Source organism: Cyprinus carpio, chromosome B2 (assembly GCF_018340385.1).
Source record: "Cyprinus carpio isolate SPL01 chromosome B2, ASM1834038v1, whole genome shotgun sequence".
In the NCBI taxonomy this organism is placed as follows: Eukaryota; Metazoa; Chordata; class Actinopteri; order Cypriniformes; family Cyprinidae; genus Cyprinus; species Cyprinus carpio.
Genome location: NC_056598.1, coordinates 26,754,508 through 26,773,702, shown reverse-complemented (window position 1 = coordinate 26,773,702; position 19,195 = coordinate 26,754,508). Strand labels below are relative to the sequence as shown.

The following is a 19,195-nucleotide window of genomic DNA, read 5'->3' as shown; positions in this document are numbered from 1 at the left end:
AAACCCTTAGTTGGTATAAAAAATAAAAGTGGCAAAGCATAGAATAAACTAAATTTTTAGACTAACATTTACAGAAAATGCTTCTGTATCTCTCTTGAGGTCATAAGAATGGAGCCTCACCATTGGCTGAAGCTGACTTCCTGGCATGATGGCATTGGCTAGCTGCATCTGCTGGGCAAGCATTGCCATGTTCTTCTGCTGGATCAGATTGTTACGGCCATTAATCTCCAGCTGCGTCTTCAGGTGAGGAGGAGGGTGCAGGTACTTACAGTTCTCTCTGGAACAACGACCCTGAGAATAATAGAGAGAGAGAGGAAGAACGTGAGGAGAAGAAAAGAAAGAGGAAATATACATATTAAACCTCATGTTTTATTGTGATTTTAAACGTGATTTTTATGTTAGATTCATACATGTAAAAAATAAAAGTAATTTAATTCAAGTAAATTAATCATTTGTGATTTACTAAAACACAAAATTACCAGTAAAAAAAAAAAAAAAATGAATAAAAGCATAAATATATTGTCATCATTTCATCACCCTTGTGTTTTTCCAAATGTGTTAATTATATATATATATATATATATATATAGGAGATTTTAGACAGAACGAGTTCATTTTGTGGGTGAACAAACAATTTAACAATTCATTTAACCTCTTGTAATTAACCTAAATTCCTCAAATATGTTCATATAATTTCTCCAAATCACTTTCATTTAAGTTTAACGCACTAAAAAAAACCCTAAAACTTAAAATAAAAAAAATAAAAACTACATAGACATATTAAGAAAAACCAAAGTACATACTAAAAAAAATTAAAAAACAAAAAAAAGAAAACTAAAACTTAAATGAACTAATTAAATTTAAAATATAAAATTACAAACAGAAAATATAAAGTTAAAAAAAAATTCAAAATATAAAAAATAAACTAGAATGGTATCTAAATGATGGTAAAATGACTCATATACTGGTTTAAAGCAAAGTAGACTTGCACTTTTCACAAATTTGTAAAACACACTGTAGAAAAGTATAGTAACACAGATCCACGTTGACACCTAGTATGGGTGTACACCAATCATACAATGTTTGCACTTGAAAATTAACTGAAAAGTAAATTGCATGCAACTGGTATCTCCAGTTCTGGTTCATTCTCTCTGTTCAACAGCAGATAGAGGGAACTGTTCTCCTTCCAGCTGACAGTATTGAGTGCACGGGAAAGCCCTCTGCTCTAATGCATCTGAGCGTAACCCGCAGCTGCTTTCAGCCCACGTGGAATCGGCCCTGACAGGCTGTCACTCAATCGATTAGCTGAGTATCGATTAACGAGTCACATCAGTGCGAGAGAAATTCATCTGACGAGTTTATGGATCTACAGTAACCCGTCTTTTTTTATAACATGTAAAAAAACTATAGCCTGTTTTAATTTTAATTATATAATAATAATTTAAATAATAATTACAAGTTCTGAATACAGCGTTTTTATTAATGCTTGTAAAATTTCAGTAAAATATAGTGTTTTTTGTATTCAATAAAAAAAAAAAAACAATAATAATTTTCAGTTATAACAGTAGAAGAAGATGCACAGCACAATAGATAGACAATAAATCAAAAATTATAAAGTGCTTCTCAAACCAATATAGTCAACAAGAATTTAAAATTAAAATAAAAGTCTCTTTGCTCACCAAGGCTGCCTTTATTTGATAGAAAAAGAAAATAATATTGTGACATTATTTTACAATTTAATATGACTGTTTTCTATTTTAAAATGTTTTTAAATGTTATTTATTCCTGTCATGCAAAGATGAATTTTCATCAGCCATTACTTCAGTTTTCATGACACATGATCCTTCAGAAATCATTTTAATAGGCTGATTTGTTGTGCTGCTTAATATTTTTGTAGAAATCCTGATACCTTTTTACAGGATTCTTTGATGAATAGAACAGCCTTTACTTGAAATAGACATTTTTTGTAACATTATAAATGTCTTGTCACTTTTGATCAACTGTGTGTCCTTGCTGAATAAACATATTAGTCTACTTTCTTACAGCACACACACACACAAGACCCCAACCTCTTTAATATTTCATGTTTTTATAAAGACAAAATAAATGTATAGCATTTTTACACCCAATTCAGCTAGACCAAGTCCATAATAAGTGTGGGACCTGTTAGACAAACATTGGGAGCGAAAGGTCAGGTATGTCAATTCGAGGGGAAAATAGCAGGGAGTCAGATGTCCCACAGCAGTAACACACACACAAACACACGCCTAAATGTTAAGCCCTCTCTGGGTTTGTCTTCCTCCACTATCATACGCTGAGAGACGTCATCAGTTCATCCTGATCACTGATGATGTAAAAAGTGAAGATCTCCACCAGCTGTATATACTATTAACCAAGTTTCCCAAACACAAATAAACTAGGAACTTATCTATAAAAAGTCTTGATTTGACTAAACACCTGTCCAACAATCACATTTACACATCACATTAGCAGTTTGGTAGCATATGCACTCTAAAATAACACGCTAGAGCATTAAGATTATTATTTGTAGTCTAACACGAATACTTTGTATAACTGGTCAGTGATAGACCACAGAGACAGAGGCAGATAGCAGAACCTTCTGGAAGTGTGACGTAAGTGTGTGCTCCTATCTATGCAGCATGTAGAAAAGAAATAAAACACAACCATACTCGGCTGTGAGCCGGCCAATCAAAGAGAGTCTGGCTGGTATTCGGTGAGCTGAAGTTTCTACCATCTGTTTAAGACATTAGTGAAGCTGGGCTGTGAGAAGATGAAGGCTCTCCCAAAACTCTCTGTCTTTAGTTCCTTCTGCATTTCTGCAAACTTGATTCATGCAAGTGTCTCATACTCAAAATATAGTTTTCTAATTCAAAAGGCCCTTGCTAAAAATCTTCAAATGTTACTACCTTAGCAACTGTTGCTGTTATTTTTATTTTTTTAAATGTATAATTCTCATTTTAACAGACAAGCCAAAAATATGTTAAACAACGACGTTTTAAGTACAATTATAGCATTCAACTTAAAAATTCAAATTAAAATGCTGTGCAATATTTAATTAAAGAAATATATAAAAAATACGCAATAAATTTCATTTTAATTTGCAACTAATAATTCATTATAATTATACATAATTGTATTATATTATTTTATTTAATAAATATGATTGTTTTATTTAATACAATTGGTTTTTCATTTTTTTAGACAATGACCAACCAATCAACAGATAAAAATGCTATAAAAATGCTTTATTATTATTTTATTTAATAATGTTGTATTTAATTATTACAATTTATTTCCCACGTTTATGTAATGATCCACCAATTAACTTTACCAGCTTGTTAAAATGTTATGAAATGCTTTATTTTATTATTATTAATAATATTTATTATTATTATTCTATTTACGAAATAATTTAATAAAGCTTTTAAATCGTAATACCTCATAATACAAATCATATACATACTTTCATATACACATACATATATATATATATATATATATATATATAATATATATATATATATATAGTATATATATATATATATATATATATATATATTATCACACATGAAGTCACTGACACTTAATATTTGTCAGCACAGTCAAACCTCTGTAGGAAGTCAGATACAAATGTGAATCTGTGCAATGAAAATGTTTAAAGGATCTGTGTGTGTGTGTGTGTGTGTGTTTTATGCGGGCCTGTGCATGTTGAAGGGTTTGTGGGTGAGAGCGTTCTGTGAAAGGTGTAACACGGCCCTACTGAGCGTGTGCCAGAGATATTAGCACTGTATGCTCACTGACCTGCCGAGAGGAAGAGCAAAAGAGGAGGCAGGAGGGGAAAGAAAGAGGACAGAATCAAGTTGAAGGATAAAAGAAAGACGTGTTTATGGGAGGTGTGTGATATGGGGTGAGCTGTGCGTGTCAGGGCTACCGGAGTCGAGTTACATTCACCTCATCTAACCCCACTCACCCCGTCCGTAACCTCCTGCAGTACAGCAGCACAGGGGCTCGGGTCAAATGACACACACATGTAAGGACATTTAACTAAACAGCCATTCAGTGGAAGAAAATGTTAGATCTAGAGTATAAAGAAAGAAAGAAAGACAGAAAGACAATACATTATAAAGAATCCACTATAATACTACATTTCCAATTTCGAGTGAATATAGCTCTGTCTGGCAACTTCATGAAGCACCTATCATAAGTGCTAATATTCCTTTTCATGTTTTTTTGCATGTACTGTTTGAAGTTTTTTATCACTGAGGTGAAAAACCTTTAGTTGCGCGTGGCAGGAAACGCATTTGAAACATGATCCTCAGTCAGTGCACTACAGACAGCCCTGTCAGTGAAATCAGAGAGGCTGGAGAGAAAGTCATTTGTGATCGTCACTCGGCCTCCTGACAGCTGATGGAGAGAGAGAGAGAGAGAGAGAGAGAGAGGATGCAGTCTTTTAAGCACTGCTATGGCAGGTCGTTTAGGTCACTGCTTGCATATGGCAACATGTAAGCACTGAGCCAAAAAACAGAGGGTATGTTTCAATCACCTCAGGTGTGGTTTCTGTGCAAATGCATGCATTTACAGAAACACCATTAACACACATATAGTGAAAAAGAAAGTGATTAACATACATAAAAAAAGTGCAGCTCAATGCATGTCAACTGTCAGACAAATGTTTGTTATTTTTAGATATTTCACAGGTACTTATCAAAATGTTGTGAATTATACTTTCATGCAGAAACACTTGTAGCATTTTTTATCCCTGAAATCCACTTAGTCAACTGTCAGTGTCAGTAAAAGTTTAGTTTTATGTGACTCGCTCTAACCCTTTGAATTAAATAAGAAACAAGAAGTGTCCTCTCATCCTTGTACACTGGCTGACGTTCCCTTTTACAGCTGGACTAAAATTAAAAAAAAAAAAAAGTCTCAACTCAGCCCATCTCAAGTTACAAAAGGTTTAGCTGACTGTACAAGGATAGGACAGGAGAGAATTTTAGTCTAAAGGCCTTCTTTAAACCCCAGTCTAAAGTCTATATATCATCATATTAAATTAGTTTAGTTTTTAGTTGTTAATTATAACAGGACCATTTTAGATTTGTCTTGCATCGTTCACTCGCACAGTAAACAAGCTGAACTTCTGTTTTACAAATGAATGTCCAAAATGTATCAATATAATAGCATCACCGAGATGGATAAAATTCCTAGTACAGATTTAATGTGTGAGTGTGTGGTGATAAGGGGATGGAGGAAGGTCTCATCCTCGTGTATAGTGTCAGCCACTGCTGTCCCGCAGCAACAGAGTCCCTTTGTGCTAGCACTGACTTACAGTTTACTGGCGGATGTGTTTTACAATTTGTGTGTGTGTGTGTGTGTGTGTGTGTGTAAGTGCTCAATAGTGATCTAACTATTTCCCCCTCATTCTGTGCCTGTATATCACTGAAATAAGTCGTACTCTTCATTTTCACTAATGAAGTGAATTAATTCTTATGGAAGCCCATTTCCTCCACTCAAAAATAAATCATGCTTTGCTAAATCATTATTGAAAAAAAAAGTCGAAATTATGATATAAAGTAAAAATTATGACAAAAGATTGAAATTATGAGATAAAAGTAAAAAATGAATTATTTCATTTTTGTCAAAATTTCGACATTTCAATTATGCAATTTCATAATTGTAAGTTTTATCTCATAATTGACTTAGCATCTTGTAATTTTGCTTTGTCATTTCTTGTCAATTTCGGTTTTTTCATCTTAAAATTCACTACACCTCACAATCTAGATTTTTATCTCATAATTGACTTAGAATCTTGTAATTTCACTTAGTCATTTCTTGTCAATTTCAACTTTTGGTCATAACTGTTTTTTTTTTGTCATGATTTTTGTCTTATAATTTAAACTTTGCATGCCATAATTTTGGCTTTTTATCTCATAATTAACTAAGTATCTAATAATCTTGCTTTGTCATTTAATTTACTTTTATCTCATAATTTAAACTTTTAGTCATATTTGTGACTTAATGACATAATTATGAATGTCATAATTTAGACTTTTTATGTAGTAATTATGACTAAATTATGCAATTTTGTCTACATCTCGTCATTGACTTTGTATCTCATAATCTTGACTTGTACCATAATTTCAGGTATTTTAAACTTTTTTCTATCTTTTTATAATTCTTTTTTGTGATAATTATGATTTACCAAAGCATGATTTTTTTTTCTATTGTGGTGGAATTGGGCTTCCATACATTCTTTTTTGTTTAGGAGTGTATGTTAATATTAGACTCCTAACTATTATATCTTAGCGTGTAACTAAATGAACTAATTTTGTGCTGAGGATATAAATGATATCTCAAATCATGCGCCTTGCTGAAAAAAAGGTGCCATTTCACAATCGCAACCACACAGCAATACACTAAACCACACTTTAGCAACACTCTAGATAGCAGGTTTTACACCATATTTCTTAGAAAAGTGTAGTTCTCTTTTTCTGTGCAATGTTCATCTATTGCTTCATCTGTGACTACAGTTTTGTGGTTGACGGGGAAAGAAAGAGAGAAGCAGAGAGAGAGAGAGTCAGATCTTGGTCAGCTGTCATGTTGGCTGCCGCTGCCTCTGCCAACAGTTTTCTTGTTAACAGTTTCTTTGCCTCTTTATTTTTTCTCGCTGCACACCCCCCTCTGACACTGCCAAGGTTCTCACGGTGCACGTTTGTTGTCGTTGTCTCACGCCTGTCAAGATTTACTTACACATTTCTCATGAGACCACACGCCTGTCTCATCCGGAGCGAAAGGGTAGGGTCAAAGGTCACGGAGCTGTCTGCAGTAATTAATGTCATTCGAATATGTGTACTTCCAATCACAGATGTTTGTTTGTCTATCATGTTGGGGGATTTTTTTTTTTCATTTACCTTTCTATTGATATAATATATTTTCTATCTCTAAACCTAAAACAGGTTTGTGGAAGGGTGTCTCACAAAAGCATTTTTATACTTTCAGTCAGACATGAAGATAACAGGCTGGCCCACATGTAGGCTATAACTGGCATACACATAGACGTTTAACTCTCTGTATGATTATCTTATCAGCGTGATATTACGTGCATCTCAGTAACAGGATTAAGAGTGTTCACAGTGGCTTTAGGGCGCTACAGCCGATTAGCAGCAATGTGAGCTGTCCAGTGTGACACAGGATTAGGATTATAATCCCGGGATTATCCGTATAGTCTCCATGGGATTATCCGACCCTCCCTCCTTCACCCTCAAAGTCGGGGTGATCTCGTTCAGGTCCTGTGCAGGGCTCTCCCACAGACACTCATCTGATAACTTCTCAAACTCAGCTGTGGTCTGTACTCTAAACACTTTTTATAATTATTATTATTAGAGATGGAACATAAAAGGTTTTAATATATACAAAATAAACAAAAATACATATATATATACACACACACACACACACACACTACTGGTCAAATAAGCATATTAAAATGATTTCTGAATGATCATGTGACACTCAAGAATGTAGTAATTGCTGCTGAAAATTCAGCTTTGCATTACAGGAATAAATAACATTTTAAAATATATTCAAATAGAAAACAGTTGTTTTAAAATGTAATAATATTTTACAATATTTACTGTATTTTTGATCAAATATTAGCAGCCTTGGTGGGCATAAAAACATTAAAAAATCTGATAAAAAAATAAATTGACTGTATATATGTGCACAGTATATAGAATTTACAATATAAATAAACACTACATGGATTATTATATCTCACAATGCAATGTTCTAAATTTTCCATTTCCAGAGATATTAATGGAACAGAAGTAAATTTAAATTTTACTCAATATTTGATCAGATCGCCAAAAGTTAACTGATTTTTTACACAAATTTGGACTAAAAATTTATTTCTGATATGATTAATTTTTATCCACTTTCTGGATAAAATGTGCAACAAAGTGAGGTCATAGTGACAATGATATTAATGGTTATCATGTTTATTATTGCATACCGCATACAATTTCACATACTATTTTAATATAAAGAGATATTAGACAGTATAAACTGCTAAGAATGCAGTAAAAAGTATTGCGTTTCAATCATAGCTCCTATGAGACAATGTACAGTCCGATGGTCATTACCACAAAATAAACTACCACAGAGATCCTGTTTCACTCCGAAGGGGTTTATTTTGGGATAATGACCAGCTGACAATATATTATCCTGTGTCTTCTTAGTAAATAAACAAATGAAATATTGATTTAAAATTATTTTATACAGCCATGTGATACGAGAGACGTAAAACTAGCAAAAAAAAAAAATAATCACTCAAATATAACGTTTAACAGAGACATACAAAAACAAGAGCTGCTGTATAATCAAACTATATTCACTTTTACAGGCGTATATTATCAGATTCATAAACATTTAAAAAACAGGCAAAAGCATTTCAAAAAACGGTCTTCTTTCCTCTCTCTTTCATCATCATTCCAAGGCTTTGATAATTGAATTCAGTGTGTTTTCGATCCTTTTTCATAAATACACATCAGAATGAGCTGGGCTTAGATGGAGGACTCTGTTGCTAGGATACCATGACCACGACAGACACAAGGTTTGCGCAAACAGTCTGCGGAGGGCTAGTCACATCTTTACCATCGCTTATCAGTGTGTGTTTTGAAACACAACCTCAGAAATGTCTGTAATTATATGAATTTCACCTATAATGCGATACCTCACCAACACAAAATGCACATACAATGCGCACAAACATAATTCTGTCTGCTAATGTGATATGGTATGTGTTGTGGTCACTGCACTAATGAATAATGCATTTCGGTGACCCCTCCCTCGTAAAGACTGATGCGTCGAGGTTGATGATGCATTTCCTGTCAGTGAGAGCTTTGATGACTCAGCCCGTTCAGCTCTACAGGAAGTGCAGAGTCCACTACAAGCTGAGTCTCACAGAGATGAAATCGCTCTCTCACAGCGACACACACACACACACACACACACACACACACACACACACACACACACACACACACACACACACACACACACACACACACACACACTGAAGTAGGTCAGGGTCAGGCTGTTCCTGATAAGTGGTCTATCTAACTCTTCCAGGGCCCAATGTGGGTTTAAAACTCATATGCATGTCCTCCAGTGCACATGACTCCCAGAGTGCACTGCAGTTGAGGAAACTTTATTTAAATAATGCACTAGTGTGTGCTATAGTACTATTTAGTGTAAATATTTGAATAATACAAAAAGAAAAAAACTGAGTGAGTGAGAGAAAGGGAGGGAGCAGGAATTAGATGATTTTGTTATGACATACTGGTACAGTATGTCAGATAAACAGTTTTCTCGGTCTGCTGGACAGGTTCATGCTGTGTGTGTGTGTGTGTGTGTGTGTGTGTGTGTGTTAGATCCCAGTGCTGGCTTGTTTCTATGGCGTGATCCAGGAATGAAAACGTCCTCTGTGGATTTACTGCACTCATGTTTATGCTTTCAAACAGTCATTTATTCTCTAATGAATGCCCAGTGTGTCTGTGTTTTCTGTGAGTGTACATTCCATGAGTGTCTTACTAACAGTGGTTGTGCTGCTGTAGGGCATTCGCTGCTCTGTCTCCATACATGGTGAGACTGGTTCAGTCCCTTTCTCTAGTGCTTGTTAAGTGTGTTGAGCTGGATCACATTCGTTAAATGTTACTACACTCACAGGACCACTCAGTGATCTATCTATCTATCTATCTATCTATCTATCTAAGCATCAACCTGAGATGTTTCTTTTAAAATTCTTTTGTAGAAAAAAAAAAACAGAAATACAAAAAAAAGTGAGAGAACAGAGTTTTTAATGTAGCACTGAGCAAATTTGAGACATAATTATCACTTTTCATACACTACCTCAAATAAAAAATATATAAAAAACTAAATCTGTCTGGGAGAAACAATTGAGATATTGAGATCTCATTAACTTCATGATTGAGTAATCTAACAGCTGGAGCCATATATTAGTATCTCAGAGCAATAAAGTGACTTTAGAGTTCAGTACAGTAGCAGATATGTTTAGCTTTGGGTTTTAATAGCTGTTTAGTGTAGTGAAACCCTGACGAGAGGGTTGTGTGTTTGCCACTAACGAAATGTAAACAGAGCGAGTCATACACAACTAAAAAGACCCTCAGAGTCTCAGACTTTGGAATGTAACTTGGTGTCAAAAATAGCCATATACAGAGAGAGTGAGCACACACACACACACACACACTCAAGTTGATACGGGGTCAAATAGATGATGTGCGCTTTAGTGTGTGCAACATGATTGACCCGGCCGCCATGAAGACTTCTGTAGAATCGGACAGAGTTTGGCTGAGCACTGAAGCTGTATTCCAAAGTGCTGACGTCTTCAGACGCAAAAGTTCCTATAAACAGGCGGATGATGGTATTCGGATCCCAAGCTACAAACTCCCTTAAGAAACTTCCACACTAACTAAACAGTCCAAAACAAGACAAGAACAACAATTTATTATTGAATGTTGATCTGCAAGAAAGCCCAGAGGAAAACTTTTATTGCTCAGTGGTTGCTCGCTCTAAGCTCAGGACTAGATTTTTGTTTCAGTATCAAGTTTTCCATAAAGTTTCTTGGGAAAAATTAAAATAAACAAATTTTACCATATAATATAGTATAAGGATTTGACACGAATGAAGAAAAATGTAAAATCGTAGCTCAGGTTTTTTGAGAATAAATTAGTTATTTTTGCATTATGTACTATTATAGTATTTATTAGTATTTTGTATTTTTTTTTTGATATTTTCAGTTAATTTTAATTTTAGTAAGTTTTAGTAATTTTATGTGCTTTTCTTGTTTTGTTTACATTTCTATGGAGCTTTATTTATTTATTTTTACAATTTTTGTCTTTTTATTAAGTTTAAGTATTTTATTATTATTTCAGTTAGCTGCCAGGGCAACATTTATAATTTTTATTTAAAAAGTTTGTTCTTTTCATATAATATTTTATTTTATTTTAGCTATTTTTGTATTTCAACTTACACCTCAGTTATTTGCCAGGGCAACATTTCTAATTTGTATTTTTATTTTATTTTATGTTTTTAGACTTAGTCCTAATAAACAATAACATCACTGATGACACTTCAAATCAAACAAGGTCCAGTTAACCTACAAAACATAAGGTAATTGCACAGAAATGGGCTGGCAACCATTTTTTGTTCAGAAAAAAAGATATTACCATTGTAAGAGAAGCAATTAAGATATTAAATAGGCGTTCTTTGTCATTTTTCTTTCCTAGGTGTATCAAGCTTGTGGGAGAGAACATATTGAATGTATACAGAAATAATCATCGGCATTGAGTCAATTTAAAAAGAGGGCAGACAGGAACATTTAGCCATGTGTCTCTGCTATATAATAACAGCTGCCTTCATTTAAATGAAAAAAAAAAATGTGTAAAAAAACATCTAGGAAAAAAACTCTGAATTAGTTACCATTTGGCATCTTTAGTCAAGAAAATCCAGATTAAATCATTTGCTGCCAAGATTAAGTCCATTAGCTGTGAGAAATCTTTGCTAATGGACTTGCAGACTGCAGTTTTAAAGCTGGTATAGTCATAAGTAACAATGCAAAGCATTTAAAAGGCAATTGACTTCTGCTTTATGTCAAAAAATGTCATAAAGTCACATGTTAATGTCAAGTGACATCACTGTACAAAGTAGCATTCACCATAGATTCAGGCTTCCACACCTCACCATTAAAAAACAAATCCTAAATAACCTCTCTTCTCAGCATCTAGCCTTTGAAATTTCATTCTTCTGAAGTCCTCATGTTATGCCTTGTTCTGTTTGTCTTTTCTTTGGACGAGGATCAGTTTTTAAGGGCAGGGCAGGTTCATGCTTGATGGATGAATGCGAAGGCAAACCTGAAAGGTCCTTACAGCTAAATAAGTCCAGGTTTAAAGCTAAAGAGAGTTAGGGTTTTTTTGCAACTCCACGCAGCAATATGAACTCAACCAATGATGTGAGGTTGGGGAGGGACTATCTATCAGTTTAACCAATGACAAATGGGGACATGTTCAGGAAACCTGTTTGAAAACAATTATTTCAAACAAGTTTTGTGATGCTAGGGGCACACAATTATACACTTCACGTAAAAAAAAAAAAGTGATTTGGTGCGCAAGAAACATTTATTATTATTATTATCAATGTTGAAAACACTTGTGCTGATTAATATTTTAGAAGCTCAAAAGAATCACTTTTATTTAAAATAGATATCTTTGGTAACATTCTAAAAATTTTACCATCATTTTTACCAAAATTTATGCATTCATGCCGTACAAAAGTAGTAATTTCTTTAAGCTTAATGACCCCAAACATTTGAACAGTAGTGTATTTTGTGAGTAATGATGTAGGATAGCTATATTTTCCCATAGTCATAATAATGAGGCGATATGTATATAATTTTAGTTAGAATCCATTTTTTTTATTTTACTTAAAGGTAAAATATGTAAGTTTTCAAAACAATAATAGAGGCGAAGCTCGATAATGCAATGACGGAGCATGGAACGATGGGAGATGTCGTTCTCACAAATAATTTTCACGGATGATATTTGCTTACCTTTCTATTAAAACACACGCAAGAGCGGAGTCTCTGTCCAGTTCGAGGTTTTCGCAAAGTTCTCTCCATTTTGGAAACACCATGTTGATATTCATTCTAGTTTTATTTCTGTGTTTGTCCCAATGCCTTCTTGCCTCAGTTGGTGTATATCTACGTTTTTTGAATTTTCTGTACTTTCCAAAGAGTAATCGTGATCCATGATAACGTAAATGCACAACAGTGGCGTGCTGCATGCGGTATAACTTACACTTCCACATTCCTCCACGAGCATAAGTAGAAACCGAGGATAGCGCGGATATTGCGTCATTGATAGGAGACAATGACCAGGGACAAGTCATTATTTAAAAACTGGAATTTCTATGGATTTACAAATCCTTGGGAACATTTGAGATAACGTAAGTACACAACTGCATGAAATATATAACACCGTGCAAGTGGTTTTTGGATACTTTATAACAAAAATCTTACATATTGTACCTTTAAAACATGAATAATACTACATTATATAAATTACATTATATATGTTAATTCAAATAGCTGAAAATTAAACAAAATTAAAAATGTTGATATTTTATGGTAAACATGTCAAACCTGCAAATTAAATTAATTACATTTATTAATGATAATTATCACAACAAATAAATCCGCGGTTGTGTAATTCAGTTCATTAGACAATGTAGTCTGTAGGGAACAAATAAACCAGAATTCAATTGAAGTGCAGTTGCAGGTGTATCGGCTTTGAACATCCTGTTTAGCATTCAGATTTGTTCTGTGTGACTGAACAAGGTCAAAGGAGCGTTCGTTACCAGCAAACAGCGCCATTAAACTGAGAAGACCCCTCTGGTACGTTGCATAATTGCACTAACTCGAGCCAAAATGGAGAGATAAGCATTAAATGGGAGTGCTGGTCCTCCCTACTACTGGTTGATCTCCACTTCACCTCTGTCTTGTCGGATTGGAGCTCGTGAGGGCTGCTGGGAAGGGAAAGCATATTTGACTATATTCAGTCAAATGATTCGCATGATATGCAAATGCACTGTTGAAAGCATAGATACTTATTTGTGTTGTGTTTTTGGATGAGCGTGTGTGTGTGTGTGTGTCTGCACCAGTGTGTGTTAGATGCCTGGTCATGTGATACTTGTTCTAATTATATCATCTAAAAGAAGGCCATCCACAGTCTGCTCTAATCGTTAAGCTGTGAGCTGCCCTCATAAAGCAGTGACATACATAAAACCACTATATGAAACAGATTTGATGTTTATGTGACGTACACTAACATTCGTCAAAAGTCTGTAAGATTTTTTTATGTTTTTGGAAAAAAAAATAAGTTTCTAATCTAAAAATGAGCTCCAAGTGGAAATGTTAATATTAAACATGACAAAAAAAAGTTAGAAATGCATTGCACAAAAGTCAGGGTCGCTTTTTTTTTTTTTGGCCTCACAACGAGGTGTTTTCATGGATGAAGATGCACTTATTTGGTCTGTTTTGACCCACACTTAGATCTTCCTGTTTCTCTTCCCGCCAAAACCTGTGCATGGCCATCTTGGCTCTGTGAGCCATATGGCTGGTCTGTTTCTTGTTAGAGATGAGGAAACTGGCCAGCCGGCTCAAACATCTCTCACCCACGTCAGCTTCACTTACAAGCCACTTTTCCACTCTATGATCTTCCATTTCGCTCGGAGCAAGTGTAAAACAACACCGAATTCATAGCTGTTCCTCTCTCTCTGAAAATCACTGTTTTTTAACACGCTCCTTTTTCCTTCATATTAAAGCACTTCTTTTCGGTCGGTTTTATTTACTTCGTTTGTTGTTGCATTCGCTCTCTCTCTCTGTCAGTCAGTATTATTTATACAGGCAGAGATAACAGATCTATCATTCTGTCACATGGAAGGGTGATAGATAAAGCTGAGCTGTGTGTGTGTGTGGACTTTGGCCCATGGCAGTCAGCGTCAGCAGCCTCACAGTGTGCTTTTCATCCAGCCAGCACGAATCAACATGGCCAAAAGAGCTGTTACACACACACACACACACACACACACACTAGACAATGTTCTTCTGTCCACATCTGCACTGAAACAATTTCTTTAGATCTTTACCTCTCTTTCTCTCTTTAGACACACACAAGCACATGAGGCCAGCATAGATTCACGACTCTCACTGGCCTTTATTCACAGTAGATCTTCTCATAAGTTGTCTGACGCAAAACACGTGTTCATAGTTCATCTGTTTTTCACTCTTCCTTTTTTAGAAAACAGTACTGTGGCTCTACCAGAGCTGTGGAGTATGATGGTATATATTATCAATCGTAACAATTTTTTTTCCCCTTTAGTTTGCATTTATTAGATTCCAAACAAAAGGTCAACAAATTAATGTTTAATATTTTTAATATATAAACCATTAATACTTTTATTCAGCAAAACAGCATTAAATTGATCAAAAGCAATACGGAAGACATTTATAATGTTACAAAAGTTTTCTAGTAAAAAACAACAAAAAAAACCTGTTCTTTTGAACTAGTAGTTATCAAAGAATCCTGAAATACAGGATTCCACAACAATATTCACAAAAATACAGAAGTTTTCATAAAAATCAGATGTCATCACAGGAAGAAATTAGATTTCAAAATATATTAAAACAGAAAACATTTCATTTAAATTGTAATAATATTTCACAAAATGAATGTATTTTTGATGATAAATGCAGCTTTGGTGAGCATAAGAGACTTCTGTCAAGAACAAAAAAATCTTACTGACCCTCACATTTTGAACAGTAATGTATAAAACAAAATATAATATAATATACAAATTAATATCTACTATGGTTTGGTATTACTACCATATTCATTTATCGTTGTATTTACACACCATTTGAAAAAAAAAAAAAAAAAAAAAAAAATGAATGAATGTGTGAAAAAAAAAATATATATATATGGTATTATTTTCATGGTAATGTCCAAAAACCTATAGTGCATTTTTGTAAATGCTGTGTATTTTGTGAAAGGGTCTCGACTACTGCATGTGTCCAATATAAACAAATGTCTCTGTGTGTATGTATGTGTGAATGAGTGAGTGTGTGTCTGTGGAGGGGAACATCTGAAACACTGCCAAGGTTTCCCAGCAGACCTGAGATTTAGCTTGAATCCCCCTGCACCGCCAGTGTGTGTGTGTGTGTGTGTGAGTGTGTGTATTTGCTTTTTTCCTGCCGTGTAAAAATAGATGGAAAATTACAAAGTGGCATTCCCTACTGCTCTGGAAGGAAGTGGTCATGCACACACACACACACACACACACACACACTTACAGTACGTGGAGTTTTTTGCAAAGTCCTGGTGATACAAATTAACACCTAATAAACTCATAACTGATGTTTTTAATATTTCAGCAAATTTAAACATTTTAATAATTTAGCACATGTGGTCTTTTTAATTTTTAAATACATTTAGTTATATGAATAATTTAGTAGCTCCACACTAAGCCAAACACTGGACGTCATGAGCCAGAGTAATGGATAAGTGGAACTTCACAGAAGCTCATTCTGGACAGATGTGACATAGGCCATAATTCATTTATCAAAGCATGAGGCGTAAAATGGAAAAACCTTTTAGACATGCTTGCTAAGACAAATCACTATTATTATTGCTTATATGTTGGGTTAGATGGTTTGCAAAACTGATTTCATTTGTGCTACGAACATGAATGATACATCAGATTATGTGGATTAATGAGGAAAAGTGTGCTAAAAAAGTATTTGATGGAAGATAAAAAAGGGAGAAAACCCATGAAGGAAAACACCCATAACAACCTAGCAACCAACTAGCAAATACCCTAGCAACCACCCCGCACACCTTAAAAACACTTTAAAAATGCTGTAAATGTAGTAAGCAACAGCCAAAATGTCCAGCTCAAATTTTCTTCAGAAAAAAAAAAAAAATGCATTTAAAAGAAATCAATTTAATAAAAGAAATCAATGTAAATTGTACATATATACTTTTTTATAATTTATTTATATATAATTTTCATTTATTTAAAATGTATTTCTTTTAAATAAGGTATACGTTATATAAGTAATGTTTTAAGATGCTTGTTTTACTTAAAATATGATGCTAATTATAAATTTATAAATACAAAATGTTAATTACTTGATTATATTTAATGCTAATAATTACACAAAATAGCAATTTATTGTCAGAACTTTGTGACTTTCGTATGAAATTACAAAAGATAAATAAACAAGTGTCATCAATTAAAATATCTTGTCATATCACAATGTTTTCCCTCTATAAACACCAAACAATTCATGTATCCAAATGGCAGGAAGTTGCGAGAACCCTAGCTTCTTCTGCTAGGCACAACAGACTTCTCTGTCTTTCTGAGAGGGCCAGTCTTGGGGTCCACACTGATGGATGTGATTTTTGGTGTTATTAGAGGGAAAAGCAGAGGGCTCATGAAGGAGGATCAGATCTCTGTGGAGTTACTGGCTGGTTTCAGGCTGTTCATCATGAAGGATTTGGATCTGAAGAGAAATCTGAAATACTAAGCTCAGGGCGGGAAACGGGAATGACAGAAACGCATGGATTAGCTTCTGCGAGCGTCCACTCTCTAAATATATATCATCTCATATTTTTGGGATTTGTATTATGACCAGTGGTTTTGTGCGGAATAGTCGAAGGGTTTAAAAAAAACAATATAGCTATATAATAATCAACATTAAATGAAAAGCATTATCGTGAATGCCAAATCACCAGAACCTTCAATTTTGAGAGCTTAATGTCCTCTTACTCATCCAGGTTCAGGTTCTGGTGGTTTCAGAGTGAACCAAAACTGCAGAAAAGAGCCGAGACCTCAGCCTGCCTTGTCCAAACATCAGAGATTCAGTGTGTTATTACAAGGAAGCAAAGCACAGAATAATCAGTTTATGTTTAGTCTTCTTCTGTGAGAGATCTGGATTTGAACATTGTCGAAATGTTTTGCAACTTTGAGAGTTTGCAGGAACTTTTCTATGCAAAACATTTAGGATTCCTATCATATAAAGGTCAAGGCTTGTTCTTTTTGTGACAATGATCATCAGTTTCGATAACAATCATGACAACAATGCTTGTGTGTTGCCTCTAATACTTTCCTGTCATAAGTATTGTGGTCTAGACTACTAAGCTTGTAAAATAAATTCCCATATAAAAGTCCTCGCGCTTTACAGTGCAGTTGATTTATATTTTTATATAGTGTGTGGAATGCTCATGTTAGAATCCAAAGTAAGTAAGAAGAAGGAATTTATGGCTAAAGCTTGTGCTGTGTCATTCTGAGGCAAAACACTGAGCCATTTATACAGCCAGATAATATGGAAACTAATCTTGCTTATTTTCATGCTCATAAAAGTGCTATTTGACTAGTAAAATGAGTAAACTAGTAAAAACCTGGTAAAAAAATCTATAATTAATGAATGAATAAGTCTGAATGTTTGCATTAAAGGAAATCATTTCTTTAAAACCAAAAATTGTTGTGCCTAGTAGTTGGCGCACATAATTTGACACATTAATCCTGTTCATGTGGGCAACATCTTAAAGTTTTGCTTTTCTTCCTGCTCTGCCTTTTCTGTCCTTTCTCAACCATGGTCACAAAAAAAGAATGTGTCAAAAATGGTAAAAAAAAATAAATAAATAAAAAAAAAATATATAAAAAATATATAAACAAGGAGAAGGAGGGAGGTGACTTGTGGCCAAGTATTTTGGAATTTGTGCTCTGCGTTTCACCCATCCAAGTGCACACACACACACAGCATGAACACACACCCGGAGCAGTGGGCAGCCAAAGCTGTGGCGCCCGGGGAGTGGTTGGGGGTTCGGTGCCTTACTCAAAGTCTCACCTCAGTCGTGGTATAGAGTGTGGAGAGATCGCTGGATATTCACCGCCCCCCCCACCAACAATCCCTGCCGGATCTGAGACTCGAACCTGCAACCTTTGGGTTACAAGTCCGACTCTCTAACCATTAGTCAGAAATAAAATGTAAAAAATATATAAATAGAAAATTATACATGTAAAAAGAATGTGTCAATGATCACAAATAAAATAAGAACAACCAATAATATTTTTAAATTAAATTAAATATAAAATAGAACTGATAAAACAGATTAAGAACAATAAAAATAAAATAAATAAATATTAAAACAAAATAAAAATACATAATAAAAATAAAATAATAAATATAATCATTTGACCAAAAGTGGGCATACTAATGTGGGCGATGAGAAATCTAGCCTAGCTTGCAAAATGTTTGAGTCCGGCCTCAATATATATATATATATATATATATATATATATATATATATATATATATATATATATAAATAAACAAACAAATAAATAAAATTATATATATATATATATATATATATATATATATATATATATATATATATATATATATATATATATATAATAATAATAATATAAATAATAAAATATAATAATAATAAATATATATATATATATATATATATATAAAAAAAATAAAATAATAAAATAATAAAAATAATAATAAATATTAATAATAAAAAAATTA

The 19,195-nt window shown here is 33.8% G+C and overlaps 1 protein-coding gene across 1 annotated transcript in view; it reads right to left on the bottom strand.

Annotated features, from left to right (window-relative positions):
• The window catches only part of LOC109110048 (muscleblind-like protein 1), a 39,726-nt gene that overhangs the window by 12,397 nt on the left and 8,134 nt on the right, over positions 1-19,195 (bottom strand). Inside the window, exon 3 of the mRNA XM_042718930.1 lies at positions 74-291. Coding sequence (XP_042574864.1) covers positions 74-291 — 218 coding nt within the window. The remainder of the gene's footprint in view (positions 1-73; positions 292-19,195) is intronic.